The 13391-nt window shown below is 35.8% G+C and overlaps 1 protein-coding gene across 1 annotated transcript in view; it reads left to right on the plus strand.

Moving 5' to 3' along the window:
• The window catches only part of LRRIQ1 (leucine rich repeats and IQ motif containing 1), a 329025-nt gene that overhangs the window by 50151 nt on the left and 265483 nt on the right, over positions 1 to 13391 (plus strand). The window contains 4 exon segments of the mRNA XM_007952584.2: positions 348 to 422; positions 1546 to 3177; positions 7635 to 7787; positions 10352 to 10502. Coding sequence (XP_007950775.2) covers positions 348 to 422; positions 1546 to 3177; positions 7635 to 7787; positions 10352 to 10502 — 2011 coding nt within the window.

Raw genomic sequence — 13391 nt, forward strand, 5'->3', positions numbered from 1 at the left:
CCCCCCCCCAGAGTCTTTATAAACATTTTAATTTAAAACTTTTGTAGTGCGCAACAGTATTTCTAGCCAACATACTTTATTATGTAAATGAATTCATATGAATAAGATAGCTTATTCAGATTTCAAACAGTATTTTCATGTGCTCAAAATGGGAACTCTACCTGGGATTTATACAACACTTTACGTTGAGATAAAGTTATTGCCCCAGTACTGATAATTAAGAATCACTGTGTACATTGACATTTTGAAACATTTTTATAAATATATGTTGTGAGAATAGTCTATCATGAATTTAATATTCTTTTATATTTGAATATAATAACATTTAAATATTATCATATGTTCAGCAAGAGCAGGACAAGATGAATGATGAGCTACATAAAGAAGAAGAAATGTGGGAGGAGAAATTTAAACAGCATGAGGTACTTATTTGTTGCTTTTAATTAGTGCAGTAATTATTTTTTATCTCAAATAGATTACTATCCTTGAAATGGATGTTTTAATATAATACTGCCTAGCAGACATAGGATTTAATTATCAAAGCTTTAAAAGCTCATTAATTATCAGAAACTTTTCTTGAAGTGTAATATCCTGTAAATGAAAATAGAGTGGCTCAGTGATTAAACATGTTCATATAAAATCATAATTGTAGAATTTCCTTTTAAATTTTGAAGAAGATCCATTTGAACATTTCATTATGGTTGAAGATTATGTTATGAAAAGTTACTTCACTTCTTGATGACAATTAATGAACTATATTAAGTAATCTCCTTGAATTTCAGTTGATTCTGGTGATATATTGATTAAGCTCTTGCTCTTTTTCACAATTTTTATTTGAAACGATTTTAAGTAATTACAAGAATAAAGTATATAAAATATACCATAACCCCTCAAATATTTGCTGAATTTTTTTGGTCTGTTTACTTTTGTTTTAGGACTTGAGTAATGATGATATTTTCTTACTTAACTCCAAATTATCTAATGCCATACTATAGAGTCTGCTTATGCAGGAGACTCTTGATAATTAAGGAGGAATAAAACATACGGCTAGTTGATTCTGCCAGTTTTTTCTATGTGTGGACTCCCTGTCCTTGCTTTTATCATACTATTACGAAATAATTCCTTGCTTCTTCATTCCCAGAACCAAGTCTTGGAGTCTCCTCTGTAAGAACACCCATCTCAGAAAGCTTTGAAGTCATTTTCTCCTATGTGAATTTGGGCCAGTGGTTTTCTTTTGCTTCCTTTCTTTGTCATTCTGATTTCATAAGCTTTCTATGTTAATGGAATTTTTCAATATATATGCATATATTATTTATCTTTATTGCTATATTAGAGCATTAGCTCACATATTAAGCCAATCTCCTAAAAATTTAAAAAAATAATACTATTAAAATGGAATGATTTAAGTCATTCTAAAGAGAATTTTATTGTAATTTCATTATGAGAATTTAGTCTTGGTATTTGTTTTCACTATTTGAGATGATATTGTAATAGCATTGCACATTTAATTGTATTCTTATTACTACTTATATTACTTTCTTTTAGGAGTTTATTAAAAACTTACATTTACAAATGGAAGAGGAAAGAACAAGATTTGAAGACCTTCAGGAAAAAGAAAAAATGCATTTGTTAAAGCTGCAGCATAATGCAGCCATAAAAATCCAAGCTAGTTATAAAGCATTCATAGTTTACCAGAAATATAGCCCAATCATAAAAGAACAAGTAGAAAATAAGAAAAAGAAAGCACAAGAGTGGAAAGAAAAGGAAGCAAAAATCCGACAAAAAGAAGACGAGACACGAAAAAGACTGGAAGAGGAACAAAGGATAGAAGAAGAGAAAAAAAAGCAAAAGCAGGAAGAATTTAAAAAGAGACAAAAAGAATATGAAGAAAAAAAGATTAATCTGAGACTGGAGAGACAAAAAGTATTATTTCAGGAAAAATTAAGAATCAGAGAAGATGCATGTGAACAGTTAACAAGTACAACATTAAAGAAGGGAGACTATAATACCAAACATTTAACTATTGAAGGTACATCAAAGGATAAGGAGGATATAGCCAAAAAGCTAGTGGATGAGAAATCAAAGAATCAGGAAGAAATTCCTGTTAAGCTAGTAATAAATGGGAAATCAACTATGAGCGAAAATGTACATAGACAACTATTATTGAAAGAGTCAGTAGAAGAACAATTAAAAGAACATGTACCAAACAAAGCAAGTTTGGCAGAATTAAAAGAAAAAGAAAAAAACGAAAATCTAGCAAAACAGTATTCAGAACAATTAATCAATCTAAAAAGAAGGGAAATTTTAGATAAAAAACTTGAATTAGAATACCCAGATCTAAAAGAAAATGTGAAAGAACAGTTTAAACTGCAAGAATTAAAATCTCAAATACAAAGAGAGGGAAAATTGAAACATGCCATAGATGAGAATGTGGAACAAGAATCCGAAATAATAGTAGGACATAATCAAGAAATTAATGAGGCAAAAAGCAGTGAAGTACAGCAAATAGTCAAAGACAATCAACAGAAGAAGATACAACAAGAAGAAAAAGAAAAGATAGAACAGACGGGAGCATTATATGAAGAGAATAATGCTTCAATAGTTTCAATGAAACAAAACCTACTACCACTAGAATTAGAACATTCTGGAAATATAGGAAAAGATGTAGTATTACAAGAAGCTGAAATTGATTTAGAATCCAATGAAATTGAGAAGAATTCAAAAGACAATGCTCTAGATGTGATTGTGACTGACAACACCAGTGATACCATAATAAACACAGAAAGCAAAATAAACAAGCAAGATTATACTTTAGGTAGACAAGCTCTTTGTGAAAACTCAAGTGGTTATAAGGCAGAAAGATCCTTGGTTTCTAAAGAAGCAAACTCTGTGAAATCTGAGATTAAAGAAATTCCAGAAGCTTACCAGGAGAATAGATCTAAACAACGTGAAAGTAGAATGACCTGCTCTGGAGCACAGCTGACCCTTCTGTCTTCTATTGAAAAAAAGAGGCTAGCTTGGATAAAATCATGTCAACCCTGGTTTGAAATTTTCAAGAAACATCAAGAAAAGAAAATTATTAAAAGAAAGAGATCAGTGAAATGTCCAGCCAACACCATGCCACCTTTGAATACACTAGAAATTCTTCAAAGTGGCCCTTGGAATACATTACAGAAGGTATTCCTTATATTAAAATGCTTTTTTCACATTTGGTTGAAATTGAATCCCTAAAATACAACTTTTCATTTCTTAATAGACAGTATCTTTTATATACGATAATTCTGTCTCTTAATCAGTGAAGTTTCTAACCCCCTCAATGAAGCACTATAAAAAGCTTTGATTTATCTTCTTTTATTATCTTGAAGCTTGTGTTCAAAGTCCTTGTAGTCATTATTAAATGATGCCTAAGGGTGAAGGCAGAGCTCTGGTAACGTAGTGCCTAAGGCACTTGACTGCTAACCAGAAGGTTGGCCGTTCAAACCCACCAGCCACTCCTTGGAAGGAAGGTTGGGCAATCTACTTCCGTAGTGATACTGCCTCAGAAACCCAAGGAGGGGTCACTATGAGTTGGGTCCGACTCCATGGCACATAACAACAAGAACAAGGGTGAAGGCATATGGAAATTTAAAGTTGCATTAGAGAAGAGAACAGGGCTTTAACCTTGGGTCACCATACCACCTAGTGGCTATTTTTGGAATGAAGTGATCTTCCCTGTACAAGACCATGTGTTGTGAAAGAACAGCTTATAAGGATAGAAGACCCTAGACTTTACATATAGAAACATAATTATTCAATCATGTGCAATGAAAGGCAAGCTTATAAACCTGGTGTTGAAATAGTTATTACCTGAAATGCAGGCAATTTTCTATGGTTATGGACCCTGTAGTTTCAACCAAAATTAAAATGTAGAAACTAACAAACATTTATAAAAAGAAGATAGATTATCTAGTGCAGTGCTAGAAGGTATTTATGAGGTCTGAGGCTAAAATTTATTTAATAAAGTTTATTTAGTTTTTTGATATAGACAGACGTCTAGTGAAGGAAACATTCATATCAATATATATGCATTCTTTCACTCAGCATATAGTCATCGGTCCAATATAATCATTCAATAACTGTTACTGGAATAAAGGGACGGAAGCAAAGAAGCTTTGCCCTGTGAAGCTTACTTTCCTGAGGGAAACAGGCACTAAACTAATAAATACACAGATCAATACATAGTGGTGGATCTTGATCATTGCTACAAATAAAGTTTCAGGATATTCTAAAAAAAGATGTTGGGAGAGGGAATTTAGAGAGATTCCTGGGACATGAAATAGCAGTATCCTAGGATATGTGCTTTGAAATGCTCTCTGCATCCTCGTTGATGGGTTTGCCGGGTTCATTAAGTCTATGAAGCTACACGGTGCAGTTGCTCATCATCTATTCCCATATACCCTCCCACCCATTTGGGCTCTGTTATCTCTAGAATCATTCTTTTATATTTTCCTTTCCCTAATACAAAGGAGCTCGGGTGGCACTGTGGTTAAGGCATTGGGCTGCTAACCAAATAGTTTGGTGGTTTGAACCCACCAGTCTCTCTGTGGGAGAAGGATGAGACAACCTGCTTCTGTAAAGATTTGCAGCCTTGGAAATATTATGGGGGTCATATTGAGTTATAGTGATCCCCAAAGCCCCAAGTTGTTACAGTAGCACATTGTCTCATCTTTTTCCCACTGGTGGGTTTGAACTACAAACCCTTTGGTTAGCACCCAAATACCTTAACTACTTCTCCACCTAAAAAAAAAAAGAAGAAAACTCACTGCCATCAAATTCTGACTCATAATGACCCACATTGGGTTTCTGAAGCAATAAATCTTTATAGAAATAGATTGCTCAGTCTTCCTTCCATAGAGTAGTTGGTGTGTTTGAACCACCATCCTCCTTTTGGTTAGCAGTCAGATGCCCTAGGCACTATGCCATCAGAGCTCCACCAGAGCTCTTCAATTTACACAAAACCAAAAAATAAATAAATAAAGCCAAATTCATTGCCATTGAGTTAGATCCGACTTAGAGCGACCCCTCCTTGGGTTTCTGAACTGGTATCACTATGGAAGTAGATTGTCCAGTCTTCCTTCTGAGGAGTGGCTGGTGGGTTTGAACTGCCAGCCTTCTGGTTAGTAGTCAAATGCCTTAGGCACTATGCCACCAGAGATCTTTTTTTTTCAATTTACACAAACTAGGGTTTAACTTTTTTTACTTCTAGAGCAAATCCTCACAAGTTTTAATGTGTGTATCGATCACCTGTTGTTTGTTGTTTGCCATCGAGTCGGCCCCGACTCATAGTGACCCCTCCTGGCTAAGGCACTTGACTGCTCACCAGAAGGCTGGCAGTTCAAACCCACCAGCTACTCCTCGGAAGAAAGATGGGGCAATCTACTTCCGTAGTGATACTGCCTCGGAAACCCAAGGAGGGGTCACTATGAGTCAGGTTTGACTCAAAGGCACAAAACAACAACAACAACAACATCGATCACCTGGGGATTTGTTAAAATGCTAACAGATTTTGGTTTAATAGTTCTGGTGAGTGTGACAGTGTTCTGCATTTTTACAATGCTCAGAGGTGATGCTCTTGATGTGGTTCATGTACCAGTTGGAGTAGCTGTGTTCTAAATGATCCTATAACCCTTTGACTACTGCTCAAATCACATATTTCAAACATTTAATTCTCCTTTCAAGGAACAAATATAGAGTAGTATGGTGATAATAATAAAAATAGATGAATATGCTACATTAATACTAACTCCGTAAAAACCAAACCTACTGCCATTGAGTCAATTCTGACTCATAAAGACCCCCATTGGGTTTCCAAGGCTGTAAACCTTTATGGAAATGGATTGCCTCCTCTTCCTTTGATGGAGCAGCTGGTGTGTTTGAACCTCTGACTTTCTGGTTAGCAGCCAAGTGTCTTACCCGCTACACCACCAGAGCTCTGCATTAATACTGAAATGCTGTAAAATACTATCTTATGTTTCCAGACAATTCCTGTGATGATTCAGATTGGTAGATGGCTTATTGTGTCCTCATTTACTACTGCTCCTGACCCATTGACTTAGTTTCTTACTTTCTTTTTTTTAATCTGTAAGCTTCACATCTCTGACTTTGACCTGATCACCCACTGACATCTTTGAAATATTTTCCTGGAAAAGACATTTAGAAGAGAAAATTATATTCTTATAATTTCACCCAGAAATGAATTCCATCTTAATCTCTCATTTTTAGCCTTTGAGGCATGAATCACATCTTTCTTCTACAATGCTATATGCATGTTAACAGGCAAATAGCGGTTTTAATTACTTGATTGTAAGATGCATGGTTGGAAGGATGGATAAATAAGTTCATAAAGTAGTTCACTAAATGTTAATCTTATCACTTTATTATTAATAGCCTCACAATTTAAATGGAGTGCATTTATTAAAAAGAAATGGGAGCTCTGGTGGCTTAGTGCCTAAGACATTTGACTGCTAACCAGAAGGCTGGCAGTTCAAATCCACCAGCCACTCCTCAGAAGGAAGATTGGGCAATCTACTTCCATAGTGATACCACCTCAGAAACCCAAGGAGGGGTCGCTGCAAGTCAGATCTGACTCCATGGCAGTGAGTTTGGATTTTTTGGTACTTGTTATAAGGAGCCCCACTGTAATTAAAAATATTGGACTGCTAACCAAAAGGTTGGTGGTTCAAACCCACCACCTGCTCCATGGAAGACAGACGAGGCAGTCTGCTTTTGTAAAGATTTACAGTCTTCAATACCCTATGGGGCAGTTCTGCTCTGTTCTGTAGGGTCACTATGACTTGATGGCAGTGGATTTGGTCTGTTTTTTTGGTCTACTTGTTACAGTTTCTATAATATCTCTTATCAATCAAACTTTCCTTGTGTTGTAAAACAAAATTGCTTTGTACATTTGCACCTAAAGTACAATTAAAAAGAAAAACTTGCTAAAATTATTTTTAAAAAACAACTTTCTTTTGTTTTTCATTTTCTTTTTTAATGTAACTGAGCTATTCTAGTTGAAGCATGGTAAATTAGACTCAAAATCTATTCCCTGACTTGTGTGCCTTATAGGACTAGCCAGCAATCCCTAGCATCAAACAGACATCACAAACCCTTATATAGCACCAAAGATTAGAGTAGTTTATGTACCAAAGGCATGACAAATAATGAAAATGAATTTGATGAAAAATTAGGAAGTGAGCTAATGACATATATTGCATCTATTCATTATAGTTTTGAACTTGAATTGGTCATAGGTGATTGCATTATGTTGCCTTTCTATGAAGGGAACCCACCAGCCACTCCTCGGAAGGAAGATGGGGCCATCTACTTATGTAGTGATATGGCCTCGGAAACCTAAGGAGGGGTTGCTATTAGTCGTATCCAACTCGACAGCAGTGAGTTTGGTTTGGTTTTGGTTTTGTGAGGGGAACAGAAGAGTCCACATAGCTTAATTGCTATTGAGTTTTTAATAAATGTGGGTTTTAACATATAGTATTATTTTCTTAGATGAATTTTTTAAAGCAATTTGGTAACACTAATCTAGGTTACGTTTAGTATTGTGAAATAGTGTGCATTTCAATTCTCTTCAACTTGTCTAGGTTACAACAGTTACTTTTCAAGATTTGCCAGGTTGTAGCCTCTCTACGCTGGCAGAGTGTACAGATCTTCAGTTTCTGTCTCTTCGACGCTGTGGATTAACTTCTTTGCACAGCCTGAGTAATTGCAAAAGCCTGAAGTACATTGATGTACAGGTATGCCTTCTATTCTACTCATTATTCTCTGGTAGCATAGTGGCTAAGACACTTGACTGCTAACCAGAAGACTGGTGGTTCAAACCCACCAGCCACAACTCAGAAGGAAGATGGGGCAGTCTACTTCTGTAGTGATACTGCCTTGGAAACCCAAGGAGGGGTCGCTATGAGTCGGGCCTGACTCGATGGCACATAACAACAATAACAACAATATAAAGATAGATTGATGTTTCTACTTCAGAAATGACAGTTTTGGAGAAACATTTACTAAAATAACCCATAACTTAGGATCTGAAAACATCAAAGGCCGAATTTTGTGAGAACCCGAAAGGGAAGATGACTGCTCTATTTGCAGATGATGTGGTTATTATTTTTGTAACTTCTTGCTGCACAACAAACACCCCATTACTTAGCAACTTACAACAACAACCATCTTATTTGCTTATGGCTCTATGGGCCAGGAATTCAAGCCAGTGTTGGCTGGAAATTTCTTCTACTTCATATTGTGGCGACTGAGTCTCGTGTCATTACAATCAAATGGCAGCTGAGTCAGAAATGTCCAAAGTACTTTCACTCATCTGTCTGGTACTCTGGCAGTATGGCTGGGAGGTTGAAATCAATCAGTATCTCTCTCGGTCTCCCTTGCTCTCCTTTCATCACTTCCTTTCTCCCTGGCTCTCTCATGAGGCTTCTTCCCATGATGACCCAGTCCCAAGAGTGAGCATTCAAAGAATACAAGCTCCAATATGCAATTGCCTACCAAGCATCTGCTTGCATCATGCTGGCTAATGTTCTGTTTGCCAAACCCAGAGTTAGTGTGGAAGGGGACTGTGTGGTGGTCTGAATATTGAGATGCAGGGTTTATCAATAACAACTAAGGAATACATCAAAGGAAAGACCTAATGATCTATTTCCAGAAGATCACAGCTATTGAAACCCTTTGGAGGGCTGTTCTACTCTGAAACACATAGAGTTGCCATGAGTAGGAACTGACCAGACAGCAACTGGTTTTACCAAAGTAACAGTACCTAAATCTAACCTCTGCATTCGGATGATTACATCTTTCCCACATACAACACGCAGTCATGTTCCAAAGATCCCCTAAGTCTCATCTACTCTGGTTTCAGGCTCTGGTTTAAGAGCAGTGTCTTCTCATCTAAATTAGGTCCAGGTACACATGAGTCTACTCAGATGTAGTTCACTGGATGCGTCTCCTTTGGTGAAGCTCTTGTCAACTCAGAGATCGGGGGACTAAATTAAAAGGTACCCCCACATATACTCACAAACATACCTGCATATAGAGGTGAGGCAGGGCTCAGTTAACTGCCATAGTCATACCCATTCAAAATGGGGGAAAAAAAAAAAAAAACAGGAAGCTCATAGCAATCCTGGTTCAAAACTGAGCTCCTGTTGCAAATTCATTGATAAGGACTCAATTTTACTCCATGGGAATAATTCTCTCTGACTCTTGTTTCTGCCAGCTGGGGTTTTGACTCTACTCTGCAGGCATACTTCCCTTCCTATACGAAGTATCCCATTTTGAGGCTGGGAATTTTTTGCAGCCTGTCTCTTTCCCACAGAAGTTTGGAGATTTAGAGGTGTCTTTTCATTTTGATCTATTGCTATACTTTTCAGTTCAGGCTAACACTTCTTCCATCAATATGATTTCTTTTAAAAACATTGTGGGTTTCTTAGGCTTCTTATTAACGTAGACTGTTGTTATTATTGTTGTTGTTATGTGCCATCAAGTCGGACCCAACTCATAGGGACCCCTCCTTGGGTTTCTGAGGCAGTATCACTACAGAAGCAGATTGCTCAATCTTCCTTCCAAGGAATGGCTGGTGGGCTTGAACTAGCAGCCTTCTGGTTAGCAGTCAAGTGCTTTAGGCACTATGCTACCAGAGTTTCTCCATTAGACAAGGGCTATACTTATGAAGCTTTTTGAGACAAGCTTCTTTCTAAACAAATGCTATTGGACTATATAACATTAATATTTTAGAAGCATATTTATTTTTCTGCTATCGTACAAAGGAACCTTGACGTGATCTTGAACCTGAGGCCAATATTATATATTGTGGAGATATGTGTGTGTGTGTAGTGAAAGTATAAATCTATGAATGAGATTCATGATATTGGATCTTTGGAGAAGCAGAAGGCAAAATGGACTGGGAACAGGAAATCAGGGAGCTTCAACTTTTTTAATATTTGATATGTAAAAAATAAGTTTTATAGAAACAATGGCAAAATATTCACTCATGTTCATTTAGGTTGTTTGGAAAACAAACTAATTGTATTATTCTTTGTATTTTCTACACTTTGAAAGATATTTAGTAAATAAATTGAAAATCAGTTAATTATTTATTGTAATGTATGTGTAATTGCTGTTGAGTTGGTTCCAATATTTTCATCTCGATAGTGTAACAGTCTGAGTAGTTACCTTAGACATCAGAGATTCAGATATTCATTAACACACCATATATCATTCTTGCTCTTTTTGCAAGCTTTGAAGTATTTCATTAGTAAGCTACTGAAATAAAAGTTGTTATATTTGTCTTCTGTTTTAGGAAAACCACATTGAGACTATCAATTGTGAAAATTTGGAAAATCTCTGCATTCTTCTTCTTAATAAAAATCAACTCAGTTCCTTGCATGGTTTGGATGGTTGCACTAATATTCAAAATCTTGAACTTTCATACAATAAAATCACTCGAATTGGTAAGAACAATGTGATTTAAATATTTAAGCATAATTTCTAATGGTTATTTTTTTTTTTTCATTTACTTCTTTTTAAGAATAAACTATTGTAATTAGTATATTTTATTCATGCTATAAGTACTTAAACTTTTCCTAACATTTATTAGGAAAATAATTATTTTAATGTATATAAAAGTGATATGTTCCCACCATGGAGTAAATGGGTAGCTGTCAGCAGCCCCATGTCCTTAGTATATTTATCTCCTTGTATTTTTTGTACCCAGTAGTCATTTGAGCTCTACTGGAGGAAATAACACCTCTGTTTCAAGACATGCTTTTATGAACCCTAACTTCATCTCTGCTTTCCATGTTCTCACCAATAGTCATAAATGCTCCCTGGCAAAGCCTTTCATCACTATTATCCTTGGCTACTTACATCACTCTGACTAACCTTTCTTTCCTTAGATAATTGCTAAATGCCACGTAAAAGAAAAAGAATTATTCTGACTGGATCTCCTTGAACTTCTCAGTCCCTCTTATAGATGTGTATCTATATATCCATATGTAAACAAGCCATGTTGGTACAATGGTTAAGCAGTTGGCTGCTAACCAAAATATCGTCAACTGCTCTGTAGGAGAAAAGACCTAGCAATCAGCTCCTGTAAATATGACAGTAAAAGAAATCCTGTGAGGCAGTTCTACTCTGTCTTACAGGATTGCTATGGAGTCTCTATGAGGTGGAATCAATGTGACAGCACACAATATATCTATATTTCCAGCTAGCATTATATCTTATAAAGTATATAACTCAGCAATGAAAAATCTTTTCTTGTTTAAGGCCAATTCTTCTATATTCTGTAAATATACCTTTCAGTCACCTCTGGGACTTTACTCCATTGTTTATCACCTGTCTTATATCAAATTCTTCCTTATTACTATACCCTAGTTCCTATCAAATTTCTCCATTAAAAAGGGGAAGGGAAAAAAGCTTTCCTTTTGCTTTACATTTACTTTTAGCCATTGCTTCATCTTTCCTAACCTTTTCTATCAAGTTGGTGAAAGAGTGTTCTTTTCTTACTCTCATTTTTTAATCACCCAACTTCCTTTTCCACGCACTGAAATATGACTTCAACTTCTGTCCTATTTTTAAGATGATACTTCTAAAATAAAAATCTCATTATATCGTTCAGTAAAACCAAAACTAAACCAGTTGCCATAAAGTTTATTCTGCCTCATGGCAACCCTGAGTATCTCAGTGTAGAACTGCACTCCAGAGGCTTTTCTACAGCTGTGACCTTTTGGAAGTGGTCACTAGGACATTCTTCTGAGGTGCTTCTAGGTGGATTCAAACTAACATCCTTTAAGGTTAGTAATCAAGTATGTTAACCAATGGTGCTACCCAAACCAAACCAAACTCACTGCCTTCGAGTTGGATCCGACTCATAGCGACCCCTCCTTGGGTTTCCGAGGTAGTATCACTACAGAAGTAGATTGCCCAACCTTCCTTCCAAGCAGTGGCTGGTGGGATGGAACCCCCAGCTTTCTGGTTAGCAGTCAAGTACCTTAGGCACTATGCTACCAGAGCTCAGAGACCATTCACTTCCTGGCTTAAAATAGTTAATTAATTTTTTATCATTTGATTTTATGTGAGATCTTTAAGAACCTCACATGACAACACTGGTAAAGGTTTAATAAGAGTTACGTGAACTTGGTTTTAAAAAGTCAGGAATTTGATTTAAAAAACTTTACTCAGGTGCGTCTGTCTGTCTGTCGGTCAAACTATTTATTGTTGTTCTTTCCACCTCTTTAGACCTACAATCATTAGAAAATCTGATCTGGACTGAAATATCAAGCAATGGGGAAGGGAGTAAGTGGGGAACTAGAAGTGAGCCTCCTTCTTTTGTTGGGGCCAAGGATCTCTTTAGGTTTCCTTGATGTTAGTTATTTGTTTATATATTTTTTAAATCTTATTTTCTTATTTTGGAAATTTTCAAACATTTACAAAAGTAGAGTAATACATAGAGACTCCCTATAATTATCACTTATCACAACATTTGCTTCATTTCTGCTTTGTTTTTGATTTTATTTCTTTTTATAAAACAAATCCTAAAATTCACATAATTCTATCCCTTCACATCTCAGAAGATATTAAAAAAAGAGACTTTTTTGCCTAACCACAATGTACCATCACATACTTAAAATAATAATAATTACAAGTACTACTACTAATGATGATGATTTCTTGTATCAACTGAAAATTGCAATCAAATTTTCCTAATTTTTACAAAAAAATCATAACATGAACCATGACCTCACCTTACGTTTGGTTTTCAGAGTTCTGAAGTCTCTTTTGAGCTGGCAGTTCTCCCACTACATTTTCCTGCCATTGATTTCTTAGAGAACATTTGTTTATTGTCTACTGAATTTCCCACAGTCTAGGTTTGTCTATTTGTTTCCTTCTGGTATCAAAATCAACAATACCAGTATTACAATGAACAGTAAAGCTTCTAAAGAATTTGAAGATTTCTTTGCATTTCTTTTTGTCCTTACACTATTTTCACTAAGGGATGTGATGAAAGTAGTATGTTCTAAAATAACTTGAATTACGGTTTTTTGTGTGTGTGTGTGTGTGATTATGTTATGAATTTGATATATAATTAGCTTACTTTTCCCCAGTTGATTTAATTTTATTTTCCATATGTAAAACAGAGAGATGATTCCAAAGTCAAAGCTATATATCAAAAGGCCTTTCAAAGAGATTATGCTTCCATTCCTGTTCTTTTCATCCTCTCCACCCATCTACATTAATATATGACTATATTTATATAAAGGGAGCTCTGGTAGCATAGTGGCTAAGACACTTGCCTGCTAACCAGACGGCTGGCGGTTCAAACCCACCAGCCACTCCTC

The sequence above is a fragment of the Orycteropus afer genome, unplaced genomic scaffold (genome assembly GCF_000298275.1).
Source record: "Orycteropus afer afer isolate SDZICR_OR568_19922 unplaced genomic scaffold, OryAfe1.0 scaffold00349, whole genome shotgun sequence".
NCBI classification, from domain to species: domain Eukaryota; kingdom Metazoa; phylum Chordata; class Mammalia; order Tubulidentata; family Orycteropodidae; genus Orycteropus; species Orycteropus afer.